This window comes from Cygnus olor, chromosome Z (genome assembly GCF_009769625.2).
Source record: "Cygnus olor isolate bCygOlo1 chromosome Z, bCygOlo1.pri.v2, whole genome shotgun sequence".
Lineage (NCBI taxonomy): Eukaryota > Metazoa > Chordata > Aves > Anseriformes > Anatidae > Cygnus > Cygnus olor.
In genome coordinates this window covers 15,247,047-15,273,531 of record NC_049198.1, presented here as the reverse complement: position 1 = coordinate 15,273,531, position 26,485 = coordinate 15,247,047, and the positions used below count along the sequence as shown (strand labels likewise).

Here is a 26,485-nt window from a genome sequence, read left to right as displayed (position 1 = left end):
ATGGGATAGAACACACCCTCAGTAAATTTGCAGATGACGCAAAACTGAGGGAAGGCAAAACTGAGGGAAAACTGAGGGAATTGCCATCCAATTTACTGGAGGGATATGCTGCCATCCTGAGGGACCTCGATAGGCTGGAGAAATGGGCTGACATCAGTCTCGTGAAGTAAAACAAGAAGTGAAAGGTACTGCACTTGGAGAGGAACAGCCATATAGATGGAAAGCAGGATTTCAGAAAAGGACCTGGAAATCCTAGTGGACACCAAGTTGAAGGTGAGTCAGCAATGTGTCCTTTCTGCTAAGAAGGCTAGTGGTGTTCTTGGCTGCATTAGGCAAAGTATTGCCAGCAGGTCAGCAGAAGTGATCCTTCCCCCCTGCTTTGTATTGGAGAGGCTGCACCTGGAGTCTTGTGTCCACTTCTGGGCTCCCCAGTACAAGAGAGACAAGGACATACTGGGAAGAGTCCAAAGGAGGGCTACCAAGATGATCCAGGGACTGGACTCCTCACACTGTGAGGAGAGGCTGAGAGTTTAGACTATTCAGCCTGGAGATGAGGAGACTTAGGTGGACCTCATCAATGTCTATAAATAGCTGAGAGAGGGTGCGAAGAAGATGGAGTCAGGCTCTTTTCAGTGGAGCCCAGCACCAGGACAAGAGACAATGGGCACAACTGGAACACAGGAGGCTCTGAACGTTAGGAAGCACTTCTGTGCTATGTGGGTGATGGAGCCCTTGCACAGGTCGCCCTGAGTAGTTGTGGAGTCACTCTCCTTGGAGATCTTCAAAAGCTGCCTGGGTGCAGTCCTGGGCAACCAGTTCAAGTGGCCCTGCTTGAGCAGGGAGTTGGACCAGATGACCTCCAGAATTCCCTTCCAACCTTAAGTATTCTTGGATTCTGTGAATGTGAAGATCTACAGCAGCTTCACTTGTGGTGTCCATGACGTATGAAAAACTGTTGGAGGCAACACTGTTCAGTTTTGGGCACCATGGTATAAAAAGGATATAAAAGTGTTAGAGAGTGTCCAAAGGAGGGCTATGAAGATGGTGAAGGGTCTAGAGGGCAAGATGTATGAGGACTGGCTGAGGGCCCTCAGTTTGTTCAGCCCAGAGCAGAGCAGGCTGAGGGGAGGCCTCATGGTGGCCTGCAGCTCCCTCACGAGGGGAGCGGAGGGGCAGGCGCTGAGCTCTGCTCTCTGGGGACAGCGACAGGACCCGAGGGAACGGCATGGAGCTGGGACAGGGGAGGGTCAGGCTGGGTGTTAGGGAAAGGTTCTGCTCCCAGAGGGTGGTCGGGCACTGGGACAGGCTCCCCAGGGCAGTGGTCACAGCACCCAGCTGCTGGAGTTCACAGAGCATTTGGACAATGCTCTCAGACACATGGTCTGATTTTTGGGTGGTCCTGTGTGGACCCAGGAGTTGGACTGGATGATCTTTGGATCCCCGCCAAGTTGGGTCCCTTCCACTTTGGGATATTCTATGATTCTATGAAATTCTGGTGTGACCTAAAGGATTTTTTTTTTTTTTCCACAGTAAGGGAACAGGTGTGCCAGAGAATTTGTGGGACCTCCAATGTTGCAGACATTCAAAACTTAAAGCCCTGAGCAACCTGATTTAACTTCAAAATCAGCTCTGCTGAGGAGGTTGGATTAGATGCCTGAAGAGTTTTCTTCTAATTGAAATTATTCTGTGACTGACTGATTCCATAATTCAGTAGAGACCATGCAGAATAGTTGCTTAAATGCTAACTAAGCAGGCTGCGATTCTTCAGTTGAATTATATGAGATTCAGAGACTCGACTTTGGATAAAAACTAATATTTGGAGATGTACTGAGAACTTCTAAGGCTTTTCAAAAGCAAGTTTTCCTCACAGAAAGTGATTCCTGACACCTTCAAAGTCTCAAGATGACTTCTTGCCTGTTGCTAAAATGGAACAAAAAGTGGTAATGTCTAACAACACATAATTAAAAAAAAAAAAAAAGGAAAAAAAAAAAGAGAGAGACAAGATGTTCTTATAAGCTTTGCACCTCTTGAAGAACCAGCATCATGTTGCTGTCCTGGTTCCCAGCATTTTTTAAAGCTTCCACAAGTTTGATTTCCTTTGTATTGGTATTGGTATTCGTACCTTTCTCCTTTTTACTTCAGGTCTCTTTTATGCATTTTTAATCCACTCCAACCACACCCAGCTGTCCAGTTCATTCTTGACTCCAACTTTAATATTAAAATTAATTATTTACTCTCCATGTATTAATGTGAAGATAAGAGATTAACATATTCAGGTAAATATGAAAAAACATATAGTTAACATACACGTATGTGCGCTTGTTACTTGTGTTTACATTTAGTGGCCAAATGATGTTTCCTAATCTTTTTCCCTACATGAGGGTCTTCTTTTTGTCTTCTTCCAAAGAGTTTCATACAGCTCAAAACAGAGCTAGAAGATGGTTATTTGTAGAACAATGTACGAAATTCTGCTGATTCACTGCAGGTTTGTCACCATAATAACATTTGGAAACAGGCTTCTTGGACATTTGGCAGCAAGACTAGGAAAATGATAGTTCCACATCTCTAAACCCACTGAGAGTGTTTCCAACAATAAATCTTAATGTCTCCCTGGAACCTGTTACTAGTCCTCACAAAAGAAAACAAATCTGAAAAACATTATTTTAAACTCTAGTGCTTGTCCGTAAAAAATGGTGCCAGTCATTAAGAAGAAAAGGCCATAATTGTGAGAACTCTAAGTCCTGTTAACATATGGAACAGCTTATCACATCCAGGATGAATGTCATAAATCAACAATTAGTTATGACAGGAAGAGATATAGGGCTCACTATTCTGACACAGAAACAAACATCTCAAACTTCCATGGCAATACTGTATGTAGATTCCAGTTTTGTCTGTCCGTAAGATACTAATGCGCCATGAGCTTGATGGACGTAGGTAATGATTTGTTTCCAGGGTAGTACTTACCTACTTTTTAGAGAATCACCTCAATAAAGATCCTTAATCGTTATTCAAAGCATAAACAAGGCTGTCCAGCTTGTGACAGCAGACAGGAAGGTCAAACTACTTACTCAGACTGCTGAGGATCTTACCATTTCCTAAACATAAACTAAGTTTCTGGAGCCAACCTAACTCAAAGCATTAATACATTTTGTGTCTTGCAACCCAAATTTTAGAAGCACAGAAATAGGTTTCTACTGAATTCTGTGGATGACTGTGGTATGTATACAGTTCACATACAGAGTGTTGGATTTTCATCAGCTAAAAATATTGCTTGCCCATGCTGTTTTATGCTAAAAGTATGTAATTGTTACAAACCCTTTTTTTCTCCAGAGAAGTAAAAACGAGAATATATTTTTGCTGGAACCCATTCTGCACGGATATTCAGGTAAAAGCAGTATCAGCCTTCTTCATTTATCCTTTTCCAGAAACTCTCCTACTCAGTTCACCTTTTTTAATTGCTCTGGTCTTCCTGCACTTTTATCATTTGCATTTCCATGTTTTGCTCAGTGACCACTCAGAGCCATGGATATCGCAGAACTGACATCCTTCAGTACAGTTTACAACAATTTGCTAGTGTTAGCTTCCCTGAATCATTTAACAATTCTGGCAAATTTCCCCCAAAGGGGTAAAATAAATCCAGGAAGAACCTTTTATTTCAAGTGTTGTTGGGTACATAGGGTTCTCAGCTCCTTACAGAATTAAATTAGGGACCAACAGCCGTATTTAATCTTTTGAAAGATAAATGTTCGGACAGAGATTAATAAATTATCTTTATAGGACTATAAACTGCAATACAGAGCACTTCTGAAAATTTGATCCCAGCAGTATTTAAATACTAATGCAACTTGAAATCAATAAAATCTGTGTTATTCATTCAGAATGTAGATATGCTGTTCCTACCTTTGAATTTAATAAGTATCAAAGTGATATAACTGTAATTAACCTTTACTAAAAGAGTATTGCAACATGCATGGACATATCTACATACAACTCCCACTTTGGAGAGGGTTTGCTCTCCATTTTTGAAATACTTGGGTGTCAGGTCCTCTATACAGGCACGTCTGACTAGCCACCATCTCAGCCCATTGGGGATCACAGAATTACAGAGTAATTTAAACTGGAAGTCTCTTTGGTGATTATCTAGTTCTGCTTCAAAGCAAAGCCAACTTCAAAGCTAGACCAAGGGCCTTGCCCAGTCCCATGGTGAGTATCTCTGAAGACAGATTCTGCAGCTTCTCTGGCAAAAACTTCTCCAGTGTTTAACTGCTTGCAGCGGAAAAATTTTCTCTTTATGTCCAAGTGGATGGTTGTTGTTGCAGCTTGTGACCATTGCCCCTTGTTCTTTTTTGTGTACCTCTGAGAAGAAACCAGCTCCATCTGACACATAACTGCCCTTGCTGTGCTAATGGTTGTAGGAAATCAGACTCCCCTTCGGGTTAAAAAAGCCTAGTTTATTCATCTTCTTGTGTGCTCAGCCATCCATCCATATAGTGGCTATTCATTGTATTGTCTTCTGTCAATAGTCTGCTGGGAAGTTCCACACAGTAAGAAAACAGGACACAAGACACCGGTGCTGAACAGTGGGAATGGTCCTTTCCCTTGACCTGCTTGCTACGCTCTCCACAAAACAGTCCTCTATGTGGTTAGCCTTAATCTCACTCACTGTCATTCAACTCTTCTCTCCTCTTTCACGTGGCATTGAACAATCTTTCAAAAAGGACCCCAGTGGGAAGGATCTGTAAGGAGCACACCTTCATAAGCTCACTGTTGTCAAACAGCATGGGAAGTACCGTAATACTGTTTTCGTTGTACATTTTGCATATTTTTTCAGGTTTTGGACATCCTTCACATCATTGCATAAACACATCTCTGTTTCAGAAAGCCAAAGTATTCTTGTAAATTATATACGGTAAGTAAGTGAAACTATCAAGATATTACTTGCCAAGAATTTTTTTTATATCAGCAGACTAAGAGCTAATAGAACCTAAAGATTGATATAGGCATTACAAACAAAATCTCTCTACTTCAAGCCTTCAGTGAGGGGTATAGTATCTGAAGTTAAGAAAAATAAAAAAAGTATAAAATAAAAAAAGCAAAAGAGTTATTTTCTTTCACCCTCTTCCCAAACACCAGATTTGACCTGTGCAGTAAAGGTACACAAAGGTCTATTGATCTTGTTCATTGTATTACTGAATCACAATCTATCAGTACAGTTCAATACTTAAAAACATCACCTTTGTTACTAACATAAGAGAAAAACGTGAAGGCCAGTAAAATGAGAAACCTGATTCTCTATTATGATATATGTTTTTTCTCTGCCAAGCCATGACACGCTCAACCATCATATTCCCCTTAAGACTTTTGGAAAATCATTATTTCTCTGTATCTTTTTCCCTCATTTGCTAAACAAAAATAATATTTGGGGAACATGTTATTGTGATTCTATATTAAAGCTCTATTAATTTACTAATTATTTCGATAGTCACAAACGCAAGGTCCTTTATAAGTGTAAATTTTGGTCATTTTTATCTATGTATATAGTTCTGCTGCAAAGTCTGCACTTTATATAAAGACATCAACTGCTTTTAAAGATAATTTATCAAAATATGCTATGCTAGTTATAATAATAATATATTTCACTTATTTCAAATCAAATTCTAACACCACTATAGTCTAGGGATTTATTGATTCTAAATTACATTGCATCTTACCTTTGATGGGTTGTAATCCTCCCACAGCTGTTGCTGGTGAGACTGTTTTAAATTAACAGGCACTATAAACAGTTATTTCAAAGCAGCACACCCTGTTAAAACAATGATCTGATACAAGAACCACTCTTTTTTTTTAAATCCTTTTTCACCAAAAGTGTTAAGGTTTTATTGGTAACTATTTACCCAACATTATGGATAGCTGCACAACTTTGCCTTTAACATAAATGATGAAATTGGAAAATAAGCCAAATTGCACTTTCGAAAGAGTACAAAACAAAGACAGAATATTGATTTCTGTCACTAAATTTTTTCCACATCATTAAAAAGGCGGAGAGAGAATTCTGATTACACAAGTGAAAGGAGGTTTAACACACTTCACTATGTCCTGTATTATCTTCATGCGTAAACTGCTTAGCTACTGATTTTTGAGAGGAAAGCAAAAAAAGAATCCCAAACCCTCCAATTCTCTTATCACCCAAAATACACTAAAAACAAACAACATTAGATAACTGAAGTATTTTACGTCTGAAGTTTTTCCCTTAGAACAGTTATTTTCAGTTCCCCAGCTACATCAGACAGCAGCAGTCTGCTGCCAAGAGCATGTGTTCTTGGACATAGCTGCAGATCCTGGGGAGGGATAAAGCCTCCTCAGCTGAAAAACTCTGGCTGCAGAAGGCATTTCCAGAAGAGACTCTGATTACTGCCCATCCTTGTTCTGAAATGTTCTTAAGTTTTTCTTCTGATGTTTTTTTTCCCCCTCTTTTTTAAAAAAAAACAAACCTATAACTGGAATGACACTTCATACCAAAAGCAGAGAAGGAGCCAAGGACTCCCTGAAGCTGACTAGTGACTTTGCTATTTCTAGTATTTGCTGTGGAAATACCACGACTACCAGGATGAAGGACACACCAACACAGGAACCGCACAGATTCTGCGCTGTTTCTACTCCTTCTGCTCAGTAACACAGTTTTCCCTCAGACATAATGTTTTTAAACTCTAGCATAAGGTTGGCAGAAAAAGGAAACTTCTATGGAAAAGCAAATGGACTTTAGAGACCCTTACTCTTCTACTGCTTTTAATCCCAGAACCACAGAATGGTTTGGGTTGGAAGGGACCCGAAAGACCATCTACTTCCAAACCCCCCGCCATGGGCAGGGACACCTCCCACCAGCCCAGGCTGCCCAAAGCCCCATCCAGCCTGGCCTTGTGCACTTCCAGGGATGAGGCATCCACAGCTTCTCTGGGCAACCTTTTGCAGTCTAAATATTGTCTGTGTTGTATTTGTCTCAATTAACAGTATTTTTTGACATGTTACTCCAAAAGCAGTATCAGCCGCACTAATTACTGTGAAGTGGACTAGACCCAACCAGCATTATTTTCATTATTCTACATTGACCTGTGTTAAGGATCCATGGCTCTGGAGAGTGACAGCCTAACCATGGATTACATGAAAAAACAACTTTGAACATGTTCTGTGTGTCCCTTCTCCTAGTTTGGTAACTCCTGTTTTTTTGTTTTTTTTTTTTGTTGTTTTTTTTTTCTACTAGGGCAGACAGCAGTCCTCACACTACTCGCTCTGTCATTTATCACTTTTATAGACATTTCTTAATTTCCTTCTCCCTCCTTTCTAAACTGAAGAGTATGACCACAGCCATTCTTAGCACAAAGTCTGTTCCATAGTGTTGTTCATCCTTGATGCCCCTCTCTGCAGTTTTCCAGCCCTGCTGTACATTGTTTTGGTTGGGAACAGTGGAACTGCACACAATGAGCAGTGAGCCGGCCTCAGGGAGCAATCACAGCTGCAAAATCCCATGGCTGAGTCATAAAGTTTGGAGTCCCTGAATTTATATGCAAAATGAGGACTACATCTTGCTTACATGCATCACTTGACATTTATCTACACTGACTTTAATTTGCTGATTCATTACCTGGACACTTGCCCTGTAAGGTCTCTCTGCAGCTCTTTGGCTGACCCACTGATTTACAGTTCTAAGTAACCTAGCAGAGCAACTACTTCTACCTCAGCGTTTGCCTCCTTTTCTGAGTTGGTTATGAGCATGTAGAAAAGAACAGGTCTCAACACAGACACTTGAGCAACTTCACTAGTCACCTCCCTTCCCTGACTCAAGCTCTCTGGTTCCCATCCTGGTTATCCTTGCAAAAGCTGCTGCCCTAGTATGTCTAAACGGCTGAATTTGCCTTACACAGACTGAGATGAGCTCCTTCCTACTGTATTCGCTTCTTAAATACCTGCTGTTTTATGTCAGTGTACTAATGATAATGCAAGATGGAAAAAAGATAATCTTGAACAGTTTTACACTCCCACATGGCTTTGCTGGTTTGGCACACTGTGCCTGCTGGATTTAAGGACGAGCTGTCAGCCTCAGTCCAGAGACAGGAGCATCACTGTATCTGGCCCAAGAAATGTCATCTTTTAGGCTTTTAAATTTTTTAAAAAACATTTGTTCACTGATTCTGCAAGCTGTGTGTAATTAAGCAGGAGGTCTTGGGAAATAACAGAAAGAGGTAAGAATCTGATTCACCAGGATGACTGAATTTGGTTTATTAGTTGTGATCTAGTGCTATTCTAGAAGCATATACTTACTTTAACTTCCTATACTGTTTCATTTTTAAGGACCAAAAAAAAAAGGATTTCAGTTTCCACAACTTTCAAAACACACAACATTCCAAGTACACTAACAATAATTTAAAATAAAGATTGAACTACCCAAATGGAAAAAAACTAGCCCCTTCCCGTAAGAAACCTCCCACAGCACCAAACTTAAATGCCCACTATGTATTTCTGCCTCCTCTAAAGAGATTTCATTTGCTGTATTTTATGAACTACAAACTATTTTAAGCATCTAAATTGCGACATGATTCACACTTATGTTAAAAGCCAGCAGAACACATTTGAACTTTGAACACATTTATCTCCTCTTGTTTTTAATGGTTTAGAACTATCCTGATGTATTTACACAGGTTGGGTACCTTAAAAAGCTGGAACACAGGAAACCTTTGGGCTAAGCTCAAGATGATGAAAGTTCACAGTAATGGATGAAAAAAAATCAGAACAAAATACAATAAAAAAAATCAAAACAGTTTTTCAGCCCGTTTAAATAGCAGAATTTTGTTGTTGAAAATGCAACTAAGTGCAATTTTTCTCTGAGTTATTTAAAATAACACTGTTTTATTACAATTTTTTCTTCATGTTTCAAAAGATTACTTTGGCAAAGGAATTAAATATGACATCTAGAATATGTTCTTATGTACTACACTTTACACTTTAAAGTAAAGCATTCTCCTAGGAATCCATCCTCTTCAGTAAGGTATTTTAGAAAGTGAAAGAAAAATGCAGTCAATTAGAAACTCTCATTGTTCCTACTGTTCTACAATCACAACTATCATATGACAAATATCTGGATACTTTTATGTAATTCGAACGAATTGAAACCAGCAATTTATCTACTAAGAGATCTATAAAAATAAAGATGTTTTAAGTGGCCAACATAGCACTTACAAAATATTAAGGTAACTCATCAAAAATACAGATAAACAGCCAGACAAGATACCTTCAGGGCAGAAAAACAATTAAAAATATTCTCCTTTAAATCTGCAATATTGATATTTCACTGAGAAAGACATCTTCTAGGATCATTAAAATCTGTTGTAGCTTGAACCATGTTCTGCCTGTATTTAAGCAATTTCATTTAACTAATTCTTAAAATTCTGAGAATAAGTAAAAGAGTAAAACTTTTATAAAACAGGTTTTATACTCACATGTTTTTAGTCATGTCTCTTCTCTAGTAGGGAATTGCTCAGAACAGGAACACTAGGTACTACACAACAGTATGCTTCTTGAGATGTTTATTTGCTACTTTCACTTTCAACATTTTTAGCTGTTAATTTCACAACTGGTAAAAGATTTTAGCTTGATACCAGACCTCTTTGTTTAAAGCTGTAATTTAAGGAAATAAGAGGAAACAAACAATGTGGCAATTAGATGCCTATTGCTTTTCCAGCTCCCATCAAGAATCTAGGTGTCTGTAGTCATCTTCTCATCCCTGAAATTCCAAGGCTACACAGTAGCACTTACATCATAATCAAATCAGATTAATAATATCTACAGTGCCCATCTTTTCAGATTAGACACACCGCAAAAACAAAAAAGAGAGGAGTGCAGGGAACCAACATGACAAAAGACACAAAGCTTCACAGTTAAAAGGTCACTAAGGTTCATGCTTGTGTGACATGTGCAGCCCGGTCCTTTATTTAGGATGGGACCTGCTGGTGCTGAAGGTGCTCACACACACCACCGAAACGTCAGGAACGAACAAGTGTTTGCTTGCCGTCCCAAACGATGTTATAATTGACATTTATATTAATCCAGTCAGTATTTTGTACACACAAGAATTTGGCAGATTAGGCTGTTTTGAAGACAGGGAGGAAGCCAAGCATTGTACTCTAGCGCTGGTGGTTCTGTCGTCTCACAAAACACTGCCAAATTCACAGTCCAAAGCAAACGTGCAGTTCAGCCAGTGACAATGCAGCCTTTTCCACAACATTTCAATATGTTTTAACCAGCTTCACAGAGATCCTCTCTACAGTCACAGAAGCCCTTGGTCTGCTCTGCTGACACACAAATAGCGAAACAATTATATCTCTTGACCCTAATGATTTTCCAATGCAGCTTGCTAGCAAGCAGCCTGCCTTCAACAGCACATCTAAAAGCTTTCAGAAACTAAGCAGCTTGAAAATAGTCAATTCTAACCTGTTAAACGTTAAATCTAGATGTTGATACAAGAACCTGCTTGTACGTGCTTCCTCCTCAAGCAGCTGCTGGCTAGCAGAAGCCATAGGCCAGCAGCACCCCCAGCCCCTGTCCTAGCAGAGACACCTTGGTCGCTGCCTGCCATCATGCTGTTTGGGTCACTCAGCACATCTCCCAGCTCCACTCACCCAAGTGGAGATGTTCTAGCCAGGTATATGTCTCATGACAATTTTAGAAAACTTCACACATGATAATTCAGACTTTCCAGTGAACAGGCAAAGGGGAAAAATAGGTTCTTAATCAAAATACTGTCTTCTTTGAAAAGCTTAATTTCAATTTTTATTTTTGTATCATGTTATTCAGTGGGGAGAAGGGCTGGAGGGTCACACAGGGCAACAAGTAAAGCAAGAAATGGAAAAATTTCACGTGAGTGGCTGTGTCTCGCTGTATGCTCTGGGCACACCAGTGAATTGAAGCAACACCAAGCAGCAGTCTGGGTACCTCTCCTACCTGAGCAGCCCCACAGACGAAGTGTTCCAGGTGTTGCTGATGCTGCCAACATCTTTAACATTAAAAGCAACCTTTTGTATTTCAACTTCCCCATGCTACATGGGGAAGAAACATACATATACACTATGTACGTCTCCACACACTGATTGAAGAATGTGTCTGAACACAAGCTCTATTCAGACACAGAAGTGTGGGTGGCCATTTCATAGTTTCCCATGGTAACAATTAGTTACGGGCTCACAGTAGTACAAGTTCTTGCCTGTTGGAAGAAAAGCAGAGTTCCTGCAAGTATGCAGATTTATGCAGAAATCAAATACGCAGTGGGAGAAACATCAGCGTTTTCTCTGCTTGATAGTGCTGTCCCCTACCTACTGAGAAACAGACAGATGCCTTCTCCTGCCTTGGGAGAGGAGGCAGCCCGCCAGCTTTGTCAGCGTTGGAAGACTACATATATTTTTCTGTTGTTTTCCTCTGCACAATAAATGCAATGCTGTTGACAGGCAGTATTGCATAACTCCAGCAATTTCATCACCAAAATATCTGATCAACTTGAGAAGATTATGGAATTTATTCTCCAAGTGCCTTCTTACTTTATAACTGGGGAGCTGGGACACAGATATTAATCAATTTGCAATGGACACAGAAGAATTTCTGTGGCAAAGCCAGATGTTGAAAGCTTGTTTAAGACCAATGTCTCTATTACAAAGCTATTACTCTTCCTAGAGTCATGGGGATTTTGTCTACTATTGGATAAATAAGTGGCTTAGGAAGCTCATCCATTCCTGTAAATACACCCCAGCCTCATCTGAAGGGCTCAGGTTATTGCAACCCTTTTGTCTTTCTGCTGACACTGATGGCAGGTACAGCTGCTAGGGACAACTCAGGTAGTTGGGGCATATTCCCTCCAGAAAGCAATAACATTAAAAATGGTAATTTCACACTTCGTGTATAAGCTAAATACTAATTATAAACAAAAATAAAAACAAACAGAAAAAACAGACTTAATCGGTAAAACAAATCTCACTCATGCCTTAGCACTGAACTAAACTCTACTTGAGAACTCATGATAGTCTCAGTGCTCTGCACAGAGTCTTTCTGGACATCTCCCACATGCTGGGCTGCAAGGATTTGATTAGGCCAGCTCTGTTCTTTCAAGGGACACATCTGTGCTGCAGACATCCCAGATTTGGAGTTAGGAATTTTTATTCCTTACCTAAGAACAAGCCTTGCTCTGATTTAAAGGAAAGAGAACTTCATATGCGTTCTTCTAAAATTCACACGTCTTTCTAACATTCTGCTATTAATAAGCTATGGTGTACTAAGCTAACAATAAGAAAATGTTGTGGGACTTCCTCACCCATTTAAGAAGACAGGGAGGGTTAACTCTAGTAAAGGAGAAATATCCAGGGATCTTGTAAAAGTAATTTGTTAGAAGATTACAGTGGCTTTTTATAAATATAATTGACTGCACAACGGAATTTCCATAGGCAACTAGAATAACAGACAGAGACCATCTCTGTTTAAAACCACAAGCCCTATCAATGTAAGGCATTATATTTTTTATTGGTCCTTGCTTCTTTTCTTAAAGCAGGTTAAAAAACCTAAGTCTAATACTCTCTCTCTCTCTTTTTTTTTTTTTTTTTAAGGGATAGCTATGACTGTGAAAAATAATGCTTTTTCTAGAAAGTCAGTGTGTATACATAGGCATCTTGGAGATCTTAATTGTGTTTCACACATCTTTGCAAGTTGCTGAGACGTAAAACACATGGAAGGGCAAAGTTTTGTCATGGTCATAATCTCATGTTTCTTGAGGGATTTCAAGGGAATATAACGGAGTTAAAAAGCAAGACATTAACTGTTGACACTTCTCTAAACAGGAAGAAAACAGAGCCTAACTCTCTTAAGACAAACTGCACTTTTGGCTGAACAAATGGAAAGAAAAAACATGTTTAACTCCAACAGTAACAAGATACCATAACTGAAAAACAGCGTTTAACAATAACTTACAATCAAGCCTTCTGTTACAAAGTTGGACAACATTGACCAAACAGTAACCCTGATAGATGTAATCCTTGCACAGTTCTTTCCTGTAACTAGAACTGCTCTGTAAGTCTACCAGCTAGATAAAAAGGTGCAGCAGGCTGTCAAGTCTGCTGTTCTGGGGGGATAAGATAACACGTCAGGTTGAGACCTCTGCAAGGAGGATGTAGTTATGCTGAGGTGGTCAGCACTTTTGGAAAGAAGCCCTCCTCCCCTCCTGCCGATCACTAACTGGAAGCTGTCACCCACTTATCTCAACAAAACACTCACAAGATTGCGCCACAGGCAAATGTGCCCAGAGGGCCAGATTCTATAAAGCCTCCTGGTAAAAAACAAACGTTTCTTGACTTGTGGAGCAAAGAAAGAGTAACTCGGAGCAACCTGCTTTGAACAACCAGCAGTGTTCATGGACAGGGGAAAGCTGACAGACAACAGCAGTTTGATATCTGGGGCAACCACACTGAATTCCACCGCTTTGGTCTTTCCTGCTTCTCTTAGGGTGAAGTCTCATTGTGGAGGGTTCTGCAATACCAGTGCAAGTATCTCTGTAGAAATGAATGTAACCATTTAATTAGCTGGGCTGGGAATGGGCGGTTGAACAGTCTCAGCTGTGATAGCTGGATTCCCCAGAGGGCTGCAAAGTCTTCTTGCCTTCTAACTCTGCAAAGCATGACACATTCCAGCCAGGACTTCAATTTAATTCTGAGAGGCTCTAGGTGCGTTGAAAAGCATGTGTCATGAGTAACAGGAGATACCCTGGGTTTTTCTGATTATCTTCTACAGCTTCCTATTGTGCAAATGCTACTGATTGAGAAAAGAAAGATAGTAAGTTATTGACCTCACATTCATTTCATTACTTGTAGAGTAGAAGTAGATGTGTTTTTCCTGTGAAGTGGTTTAATAGATCTTCACAGCAGGAAGTGCTGAGCTCTGGAGCCAAGTGGAGGCATCCTTGGATAACAGGGCAGTTTCTGACTAAAACAGATGAGGCTGTTACATTCAAAGCTAACTGAACTAGTTAGCATGAACAACCATCCACTACAAATCCAATGAAGAATAAATGATGGAATGAAACAGTTTGCTAGAGGATAAATCATGTTGTCTTTGTATATACCAGCATTTTTCCATATTGTTCACCAGTATCACATACCTTCTTTGTAATACATTACTCATATTTCTCTTGCCCTATGAAATAAATGGATTTAGTTAAGTGGTGTAGAAGTCAGACCAGTGACTTCTACCTCCTAACACCTTACTCAGACCAACCCCAAATATGAATACATAGCCTATGGCAGAAAACACTTCTGCATTACATTCTGCCCTCAACCATTTCTGTTGCAGAAGCCTTTGAATATAGACACTAGGAACTTTAAAAAGCATTTCTTTTCCTTGCCAAGCCATGAACCATTAATAATTTCCATTCCCTTAATAATCACTTTTAACTTCCAGAAAAACACTTCACTGCAAGCAAGGATATATACAAGTGGATGAAAACAGATGGTTTGAATTAAATCCTATACAACAGTAACTATAGTTGTCATCAGCGTTTTCATTGAAATAATTATGAGTATTAACTATTTAATCATAACCAGCAAATAATAAATAGACAGTGTTAGCATTTAAATTATTACCTACATTCACTTCGCTAACACTTGCAATTTCCTGTTCAAAGTCAAATTATTACATTAGTCTTTGTTTTGTGCTTCAGTGCTGAAAAGACAGAAAAGACATTTTCTATAATGATGTTATTTTACTTTGTATATGTTGTTGTTTAAAATTTAGCATTTTTTAAATGATAATATAGTTTTTCCTGTTTTACCGTGGGCATACGTGGCAAGCAGTAAGTGTCTTTTAAAGGAAACATGACGCACATGGGGTTTGCCAGCCAGGCATGTTATTGTTCTGGTTATTTTGTCTTTACAGAGCAATAAACACAGGGTTCTAGCTTATATGGATTCAAATACAAGCTTTTAATCCAAGTGAGTTCAGATTTGCTTCTAAATTTTCTCACGTCAGCCCTGCCTCTAAAGCCAAGACTACACATTGCTAGGGGAATGATAAACAAACAAAATCCCAGACCAGAGGAAGAATCAATGTATTTCCTTTCAGTATGGTTCCCTGAATATATTCCGGGTGACAGTCAGGGACAGCCTAGAGAAGACACACTTCTCAATGTGGGTGGATCTCTCTGCCTTTCCCCAGCCTGACTGCAGTCCATCACCTTGGCAGTGCAGCTCTGCAGTGTTTGCACAGGCATGTGCAGGAATCCAGGAGGCCCCCGATGGCTGCTGCATGCTCACACCCTTCCTTTCACTTCCTTGGCGCCATGCAGGATTGCACAGATTTCTGTCATGTCCCACCACGGAGCTTTCCAAGCAGAAAAGTTCTTCTCTATTTAATTTCTCTTTTTATTAACTGTGGAAGAGAAACATCCTCAGATGTTTCTGCTGTGGGAGCTGATCATTTATTCCTTTATTTCCCCTTCTGATTAATTTTTAATGCATGGACAGCCTTCTGTTTTATCCCCTGACAATTTTCAAAGAACCTTTGCTACAGTCTTGCACAAAGGCACTCTGAAAATCACCACTATAGGGACCAAACAACCACTTTCTGTGTGCTTGTTGAAATCTTTGAGTCAGTAGCTACGGGTGCAAACACTAAGTGCTTTTTGAAAGAAACAGGGCTTATACCAACTCCAAAATATACAACATTTTTCCATGCATTTATCCATCTATGCTTTTTTTCACGTGTCTTTAAATTTGCCTTGCTCTGAAGACAAACTTCCTGGTGTGCAATTTCCTTGAGCCTTTTTAAAATTGGTGTCAGGTTTGCTGCATGCCATTTCTTTGGTGCCAAGGCTGATATAAATGCTAAATTTATAAATTCCCAATCACTCTTAATATTTAACAGTTTCCTATTGCATTCCTTGAAACTCCTAGGGAATTAACCAACTTAGTGAGAATAAAAGGTAGGAGCGAACAGAAATTACATGTGGCTCTGCAGATGATATACCAACACTATTAGCCTATCTTACAGCAATTCTATGTTCCTTAGTGTGGAATTAATTTGTAAAATAATCCATTAAAAAACAAACACACACAAAACCCATCACTTGGTTCTTCAGGAAAAGAAAATCTTCACTGCGTTAAGCTAGGAGAATTCAAAATCTCTAGTGGGGGGCTCAAAGTTCTGCAGAAAACTAACCTTTTCTGTTACTACTTCATAAAAAACTTAAAACTTCCAGGGGAGGTTTAGGTTGGATATTAGGAAGAACTTCTTTACTGAAAGGGTTGTTAGGTATAGGAATGGGCTGCCCAGGGAAGTGGTTGAGTCACCATCCCTGGAGGTCTTTAAAAGACGTTTAGATGTAGCCCTTAGTGATATGGTTTAGTGGAGGACTTGTTAGTGTTAGGTCAGAGGTTGGACTGGGTTATCTTGGAGGTCTCTTCCAACCCAGATGATTCTGTGATTCTGTGATTCATTTTACAGCATGTTTCTGTAATGAGCAAGAAGAAGGAAAAGCGAAGTAGAAAAGCTCTGTCTTGTTAAACACCAGAACTTCCTCCAGATTCAGAAGCTAAAGAGTCCATGCCCATAGTCTGTAGCTCTGCCTGTCACGTACAGCACCATTCTTAGGCTATTCTTCTTAGCTCCTTTCCAGTAAGAGAGAAGGAAAACAGCCCAGGCCTGGTATTTTGATTCCCCAAGGGGAACCTTGCCAGAGCCTTGTGTTATCGCATTCCCATTCCCCTCTCCATCACCCAGTTACCAGTAATACTGACACAGAGAGTAACACGGAAGACTGGTGGAACCGCCAACGCTTGAAGCAAACATCTGAGGGACTGCTGCAGTCTATTTTTCCAAGATTTTGACTGCTAGGCTGGACCAAACCATCCTCCAAATGGCAGTGCCAGTTCACAAAGTACCCAACCACGGTGGAAGTGCTGCTGCAGCCCTGAAAATCGTTGTTCTGCTGAGGGTGGTTACCTGCATGAAGCTTTCAGTCACTCCATGTGACTCAGTGATGGCACCTTGAGAACTCCAGCTCTGGAGTGTTCCTCTGATGCTTCCGTCCTTTGGAAGAGAGAGCACTGATGTGCCAAAATACTGCTGAGGTGCCAAACAATGCTCCCTCATGTACAATGGTATGAACCAGTTCAGTTCAAAGATGGTTCTCCAGTTCCCAGTCACGCTTTTATTCTGTTTCCAATTGGATCCTATCACTTCTGAAGACCACTGCATGGAACAAAAAGGTGCAACACTGCAGACCGTCTCTTGGTTCTAAAAGTCCATTGTATTTTGAATCAGGCAGTGTAAGTTACTACACAATGATAACTGTATCATTGCTTACATTCATTAAAAATTTTTACTGTTTCCCATGGTCATTTCATTATATGTAGTGAATGTGCAGTGACAACAATTTCTTCTTCTGGTTACAGATGAGTAACACTGAAAGAATTTGCTCTGTATATACCTCTCCATGGAATGATTCATTATAACTCATGCAATATGCTTCCATAATATGGATTAGTGCTTACTTGCTTGATCTCCTTTTCCTTTCCCTTACGCACAGTTTATTAAGTGAGGTTCATTTGGCTAGTACAGTGCAAACCATTCTAATAATTCACATGAAATATACAATTACATTTCAAATACCAAAAAAGAAGTTAAAAGCTAACTATGAATTTTCATACTTATCTTCTTAGATAACTGTACAAAGTGCTGTGAACATTTTTTGCTGTCTCCAACATCTGATCTTCTTTCTTAAATTCGTGCACTTCAATGCATGTATGGGCAGAAGTTCTTGTTTCAGACTAGCCACACTGCTTCTCAAAAGTGAGCCACAAGTGACCACTGTGAGTGAGCAGTTTTGGGTGCAGCTCATCCCTAGTGAAGGAGAAGCAATTCCAGTTCATAGGAGGACCAGTATGTGTGCTGGCAGTTTGGCTGCTTGGGAAAAAGATGTACATTGGCATTACAAGCCCTGCAGCTGATAGCTTAACTTTTCCTTCTCACTATTCCTGACACCAGCTACAGATGTGCAGCTCATTTTTGCAAATGATCTCAAAACGCAGCAATCAAAGGACAGCAAATTGGTGAGGTTGTGTTTGAAAGAGAAGTAAATATGATAGCAACTAGGGAACAATGAGGGAAATTTACACAACAGCAGAAAGCTACATATAACTGAGATAACTGGATAGGAAAACTGGCATGTACGTTATTCTGCAGGGTGTCTGAGTGAAGCTGATTGTTCATGATGTGTTTTTTTGGCAGGCTTGTGAGTGAAGATATGCAAAGGCTCTTCACTAAATACTAGAGTCACTGATGTGGTTTGGAGGAATGGACAAAAGAGACAAGCCTCTTGCAATCCCGGTTAGCATTTGAACTATTGGATGTACTCAGTTACAAGCCTAAATATGGATTTTAGGGGCATAATTTAAAGCTACTATCCCTCAAAATTCCAGGACCATGTTTTTGTTTTCTGTTTTCTTATAAAACATATGCCTGTCTACAATTCATTTCCAGGATGTACCTTCCACTCTTAGAAATCCCAAATCCCTTCCTGTTGAAATACCATGTATGCTACCCGTTACAGAAAAAAGACAAAGTAAAATCCTTTCTTCTCCATGGGATGGTCACAGAAAAATGGCTTATCTGAAGTACATACTACTTACCAGGAAGCAGGAGCAGTGAAAGTAACTCCAAGTGCACAGATTCAAGGCCCTCCTTCAAAATTTTCTGCTAGCCATCAAAGCCATGCCTAATCACAATGGAAAGTGATGATGGAAATACTACTTTGCTCTCTGCCAAAATGAATGTTCCCTCCAGCAAGAACGGCTTAGCAGGATCAGAGTGGTGTAACTTAACGTTTACTTGTGCCAAGCTTCCTGATTTTGGCTCCTGGAAATGCTTCTGTGGCAATTTCTCCTACATAATGGAACATTTTTCTTGCTCAGAGATACTTAAATTTCTGGAAATGAGGCAATTATTCTGAAGGCTTTGTCTGCTTTAAATCTGCTTTAAAACTTGTCATTTTTAAATATGCATTCTTAACTATTCTGCTGCTGTCTGTGTAAAATAGGATTCACTAAGCAGATATCAATGTTGAACTTTCCAGTTTTCACTGCCAGCTCTGCTTTGGTTTGTATCCCCTAATTATATGCCTGCAGATAATTGAAAAAGTGGGTAACACAGAGAAAAAAATACAAGCAAAAATACACCAGTTGGAAGAATTAGGGAAGAGAAAATGAACACAATGAACAGATGACTATACCATATTATGGTACTATTATTCACCAAGAGGAAGACAGAGAGTTTGCAGCTTAAGTTAGGGAAAGACTTTGCCCTTTCTTATTATGTTTTGCCACTCCTGACAAGATTAGGATAGTTATTCATGCAAATATTCCTAATCACCAAAAAAGTCATTAAAAATAAAAGAATTTTCCTCATTTATGAGAAATACTTTGTCACTGCACTGACTGCAACCTGTAACATTTGAGTTTGTCTAAATCACAAAATGTGTTTTCAGCCAAAACCCCACAGTGCCATTGATCTTTCCTTTTCTGAGTATTACAAACCAGACAGTAAATTCTCTGCTACCTTCCCTCTACAGGAACAGATGGACAAATTTCCTTTCCTCAGCAGAAAATATGCTGCAATTCAACAGTACCTCACTGCTTAGACTAAGAATTCTTCTATTTGTCACAAAAGTCAAATCTAAGGCTTTAGACAACATTGGTCTTCTAGGTAACTTCATGCTGATAGTAAGAAGCCCTTTGTTATCCTTTCAACCCAGTAAGAAGACCCCTCACCATGGCTGGCAACGTGGCTGAGCAGCTACACCATTGCCTAGCAGAAAGCACACAGAATTATGCATACCCAAACAAGGCAGCTGTAAGGGTGAGACTCAGTTCAATATGCAGACACCTATATTCAACTCTCTTTGAGCGAGGTAGGGCAAAATCCAGCAGCCTAACATCTGTAGCTGTCTCAGGCTGCCTGCCTTCCAGCCTCTAATTCAAAATGCACAGAGCTCCTACTGGTTTTATGTTTTATCTGTAAGTCTCACGTTGTTATTTTGGGTACCTAGTGATACTCCACGATTCATACGTGGATGAGCACCATCCTTAGGTGTCCAAGCTCCCATGAAACCTGTGGAGAGAGACTCAGTACAGTCCCTGGAACAAAGAACAACTGATGGAGTTGATTTAGTTGCCTAAAAACATATATACAGGGACATCTGAGCTGCCTGACCTCAAGTTTTTTTATAGAGCCCGAAAAGCTTCTGGCCATTTCAGGCGGATGCAGACGTCCTGCAGGTTCTGTGCCATCTCTGAGTCTCGCGCAGGTGCCTGGGAGTGTCTAATGACACTAAAACCCTATTCATGGCTCATGGATTCAAACCCTAGATCTGTAATTGGCAGATTTGACACCTACTGTACACCTAACGTTAGATGGTTTAATCTGGATATGGCATGTATACAAAGCATCCAAGTACAGCAAGGGAACAAATACCAGCACAACAGAAGGACATTTTGATGCAAGTAAAAACTGGACTTGATGTATCTCAGAAGGGAAAATAATTAATCATACTTGTATAAAAATGAAGAAAATTGAGCATTTGAACATAAATTTCATACAATAATGTAAAAAAAAAAAAAAGTTGTGATTAAGTTCATTTCTGAAATCAGACTAAAGGCACAATAAATTCAGACTTGTAGCTCCTAAAATGATCATTGTACAAAAACAGTTCATTCAAAAATATTTTCACTGTTCTATCATTAAATACAAATATCTCCCTAAACCTGTTTCAGAGAATGAATTAACATAGCTGTAACGTTCTAAAATAAATGTTGATTTAGTATCAAAAATTATAAAAGACATTTCCTACTTCTTTCACTGGGAGAAAATTAGTTTTGGAACTGCTTGAGCTTAAGTATTGTTTTATTAACTGGGTCTAATTCCCTGTTTATTCCTCTGTGTCCTTACGTGACCTACACTGATCACTTGTAAAGAAGGAACAAGCAGACAAAACTTATTTTGCCTCCTAAACATTTTGCAACCTATGCCTGGAGTTATTCAGCCACTTTTGATGTCAGCTGGTACATTAAAACAGAATACCCAGATATATGGTTACATACATATTTGAAACACCACGGTTACATTAATCTCAAACACAAATTGCTTACGTGCATTTGAATATAAGCTCTTATTTTTCATTGAAACACGATTACTATTGCACTGAAGTAGGTGAGATACTCATGAATCACTCCTGCCTCTTGTTCACGTGCCACATTACCTATAAACAAAGCTGTGTGATTTTCAAAAGCACATAATCCCTCATCTTCAAAGCAACCGAAATTCTCAGGAGCCTTAGTTCTGCTGACTTGACAAAAATGTCTTCAGAGCTGTGAAAATGGGCCTTCTGCTTTTAAATCTCCAGGGCACAAGGCCCATCTACCTATGCCAGTTACACACCTCTCAGAAATTACTTTCCCACTGCCGCAGCCTTTACATTTTCTTTCTGCCACTGCCTCTGCTGTGCCGTTTACTCACTGCTGTACAGCACCTCCAGGACACGGGCAGCGTGTGGCTCAGCACCCAGCTGGCAGGAGGCTGCACGTCCCAGACCTCCGTGGCTCCGAACTACACACTAAGCCCGATTCAGCAGACATAACTCAGTCACATTCAGCATCTCCGCCTTAGTGATGGTGGGCAGCCCAGTGACTTCACACTCCAGCTAAAGCCTCTGTTTAAGGAGCTGGCAAGCCAGGCTCTTAGCAAAAGCAGAGCACAAAAACTAACTAAATCAATGGAAAGCCTCCAGCAGAACGAGCAGACAGCAAACATGTGACTAAATGTCCAAGATCTGGTCTTGAATGCTGTGCAGTTCTCCAGCCAGCTGCTGGCCTCACACCCTTTTCCCTGCCAGGAGGAAACACGTATGGGATTTAACCGTGTGCCAAGGGTGGATCTGACCCCACTGCTCAGAGCCAGCTCGAGGCACAGGCGCTTGTACAGCTGAATATAAGCTTTACTTTCAAGACGTGAAAACGTGCAGTTCTTATGTGAATCACTCTACATACGAGTCAATATTACACTCTGTCAGCAATGTGATTTGGTGTAAGACTAGCGAATCTGTGTCCTTTTTTTGTTGTGCTATGATGAAAATTACAACTACTGAAGTGGATTTCTTCAGGAGCTGTGACACCGCAGATCAGCCCCTGTAGCAACATATCAGGTATGGAGTATATCTAATTAAGTTTACAGGAAGGCCTCAGAAAGACAGTGCTGGGCAGAGCTCTGCAAGATTGTCAGGATTCATCACCTAGCAATAAGCTAAGAGAGGGGCTGTATGCTCATGAGAAGCATTTGCAGATGCAGGCACACTCACATGGAAAAACAAAAAAGTAGAACAAAACAGTATTGGGTGGTTAAAAAACTGTATTATTATTATTTCATCTGTATTACTCAAGAATTACACATGGATGTTCTCCCACGTTATCTCAAAAATTATTGTTCAAGTTACGTTTCCTTGTTGGACTTCCTCAGTTGACCATCTCCCCCACCCTCAAAACAGAAGTGCTACAACCCTAGAAGTAGTTTAGTGATTTAAAATTTATTTTGGGGATGACAAAGCTCTGTTCATTTCATATACACAATCCTGTAGTAGTAATACTGCAAATCAGGACACATATAGGTTTATATATAGGTTTCTTCCTATCTGAATCTCTTTTTAAATAAATAAAATGAACTTTATGGAAGAATTCTCTGAAAACTGATCATCTGAGTTCTAACTATATCTTATTTCAGCCTAAAGTTTTCATTAACATAAGGTAATGGCCCTTGTATTTCTCCATCCATTCTGCAAATATGGGTGTCTAAAACTCTTATCAGGGAGATAGAGGATTACTACACCTTTAAACTGTAGGACAATTATGATTACAGGTAACTATGTCATAGACCTTTGATTTAGCATCATATTGCAAAGTTAACACCAGAAGGGCTAACAAAGTATGGCTTGCAACTCTGTATGTATTTAATTTGCATTTTGTAACACTTAAGTAGGATTGGAGCCACTGAGCAAAGAAAAAAAATAAATCGAGAGATGTGAGAAATTTTCACTGAAAATTTTATCAGTCTGTTTACAACTTTCTGTGGAAGCTGTTTCCACCCCACTTTTTCCGAAATTACTCATCCAGCTGCCCTCTGTGACTCTCCCTGCTAGCACTGGTTTGGGCCAGAAGGTCAGGAGGGGCACCTGCTTCAGGAACCACTCTAGTGCTGCTGCTCTGCAGTCCTGGGAGAAGAGGCAACATGTTTGTATAAGATTAGTAATTATGGAAAACTCACTGTTCTCTCCAAAGGCCAGAATAAGACCGAGCAGACTGGGTTTTTTATTTGTTTACAGGAGCAGATCATAATCCATGTAAGCAGATCTGTCTGACACAACATAAAAACTCCCAATGAAGTTAACAGGAACTTTTTGTTCTAAATGAGTAAAAGACCCATCCCAAAGGACCAAACAGGGTCAAGGCAGGCCTTTGGGTAAGACGGAAATGGCTCTAGATCATTGCTGGTTGCAGAAACACAAAGCATCAGAGAAAGCTCAGCTAGAGGGAGTAATTTCCAGCCCTACATTTAATTTACAATTGGAAAAATTGAGGTGAATTAGGATGAGAAGGGGAAGAACTGTGGAAAGCCAGAGGCACATTCAGTGGATGCAAACCCTGAACAGAGCTTCGCCTAGCTAAGAGGTTTGCTGCTGGCTACCCACAGCCATCTGGCTGTCTGAGGTTACATGTTCTTTTCAAATCCCTTTTATAACCTCTACTTAAGAATTTCTAAGTGTATTTCTTATGAAACTTATTCATACTGGCCTCAGACCAAATATGTGAAGTCTTGAAGTCCTTCCTTTATACTTCCAAATAGTTCTACATTTACCATAGAAATATACTAAATAGACTCATTAAGGAAAGGAAAACTTTCCATAAAAAATTAACCTCATACAATTCTTTCATAACTTTGGTACTTGAGAGAAGTGAATTTCAACGTTTAACACCAGCATTGATCTGGTCTGATTACATACCACGCACACAATGCAGTCTACAAAATTCACCTTTATTCTGCAACATATAGTCTCAATATTATCCACTCTCTTCACAATAAGATTAGCTGACATATTTTTCACATTTTGCACCCAGCTTACCACAATCAAGGAACTTGCACAGTCCTGACGCATATAATATAAAAATACTCCTTATATAAAGCTATACACATACAAAGGCACAGAAAGGTTACCATAAAACTTACCATCACTTGAAGAAAGTGAGTCATTTGCACAGACCAGCGCCAAAGTAAACAGCAGATGCCGAAGATCCATAACTCTAATTCTGTAATAATAAAGGACAAAAAGAGACTTTATTTATAAACTAATATTATTACAGGTATATGACACAAACTATTATCTATTTTTATTGAACTTCTGATTAAATTTAAACTAGAAGCATATTTAGTTTACGGTTTATTGCCTCATATAGTCACATCATCATCCTGCTGCCTGGGACAGATAGTATATAGTATTTTTATATGAAGACTAGCTCATGAGTCTCTAGTTCATTTAACACAGCGGAAAAAAATCAGTATTGTCAATCTCTAGCCTGATTCCAGGAAGTAAGCAAAGTAACCACACTCCCCTCCAGAGCAGCCTTTGGGGAATGGATCCCAGTGACTAGCCTAGGTTAAATGTGAAAGTAGAAAAGAACAACCTCTCTCTTAGGGAACAAAGACACGATGATTCCCTTTCCAGCCTGCATGCCCCTGAAGCTGTGTTTGTCTTTGCAGGACATGTACAATGCTTTCTGAGTCTAGAACTACATGCAATAAAAATGGGAGAAGTGAGCAGAGAATGAATGCTGCAGCAGCTGTAGGCGACAAGTAACCCAGGCTAATTCTCTGGTCTGTTCCTACTGGCTTCCCACACAGCTGCAAGCATGTGCCTCGGTGCCCTGCTCTGCTGTGCTGCGCTTCAGCTTCTGCCATGGGAGATTGTCTGGCACTGAAAACTTGTCAGTGTGTCACTGCTGAGGAGGTACCTTCAAGCATGTCCATGCAGCACACCACACGGACAGTCCTCAACCCAACAAGCTTTTGTAACCTCCCCAGAAAGCACGTTCCTCCTTCTCCCTAATTTATCTGTGCCACACAGACATCACAACCAAATCTCCCTAATTTATCTGTGCCACAACCTCTTCACAACCTGCAACCCTGTTTGAGGGATGCTACGTTGCTTGTGCTGTTATCACCAGCATCTGGAGACAATGGGGAAGGGCAGGACCTGGGTTATGTACTAGGCTAGCACTTTTATATTTGACCATAAAAGGGTACAGCAAACCTTGATTCTACACTGAAGTGCTTTCAGTTGGACATTTGCTGTCTCCATCTGACAGAATATATCAGCAGTGTCCAAGCCACAGAACCCACTACAGAGCCAACAACCTCTTAAGTGGGTGCTACTGATTAACATGACCGATGCTGGCAATCTGGCTATTGAAACAGTCCTACGTGAGTGAGCAAAGTGTGAATTCAGTCAGCAACTGTAAAACACAAGCAGGCTGAATATGGAAAACTACATTAACATTGAACTTAAAAGATAAGTCCCTCTTAATTTTCTCACCAAGAGAACAGATTGACTTGCTTAAAATAAAAAAAAAAAAAAAAAAAAAAAAACCACCACAATTAGTACAAACTCCAGGTTCCTCATTCATGCAGTTTAGAACAAAACTTGAAAATCTGAAGCTATTTCTCACATCCTCATTAACACAACCACTCAGTAATTCTCCAGTTTCATGCCCAGCACAGGGAGAATGTATCCGGACCACCCTGCAGAGCCTAACCCAGGACGCTTCCCACCGCAGCGGGGCTGCCGCAGGGCTGCCTGGCTGCAGCACTCACCCTGTGCGAGCAGACGTGGCTCTGCCCAAAGGCAGCAGCCTGTCCTCCCGTGGGCAGGGAGGAAGGGAGCTGTATGGCGGGGCTGGATGTGTGCTCGTGAAGGATTAGGGCTGGTGTGGGAGTCTGTGGAGCAGAACCGAGGAGCAGTGGAAGGCTGCAGCTGCTGGAGAGCAGCACAGGGCTGGGAAGAAGTTTACAAAGCAACTACAGGCCAGTGATCCTGTCTGTATAGGGGAGCAACACTGGCACAGCATGAGGTTCATCCCAGAACAGCGATGTTTTCAGCTAGCTCAATTGTTTCCCCATCTCCGTCTGTATTTATGTTTGGAGGATTCTTATTGTTTCTTATTAATAAATCTTCTACAGAAATGCTTCACTGTACTTGCCAGTTCCCCTCCTCTTAGACAGCTTGTCCCCTATCAAACAGTACCCACCCCCTACAGCTGCTCCACTTTCTCCCTAAAGTTTTGTTCTCTCTTTCACAGCCCTGAGCACG

General features: G+C 40.3%; 1 protein-coding gene across 5 annotated transcripts in view; it reads right to left on the bottom strand.

Annotated features, from left to right (window-relative positions):
• GHR (growth hormone receptor) overlaps positions 1-26,485 on the bottom strand; it is a 138,860-nt gene that overhangs the window by 46,284 nt on the left and 66,091 nt on the right. For all 5 annotated transcript variants that reach the window (XM_040540091.1, XM_040540093.1, XM_040540092.1 and 2 more), the window contains exon 3: positions 24,349-24,428. In XM_040540091.1, coding sequence (XP_040396025.1) covers positions 24,349-24,418 — 70 coding nt within the window. In that variant the 5' untranslated portion in view covers positions 24,419-24,428. The remainder of the gene's footprint in view (positions 1-24,348; positions 24,429-26,485) is intronic.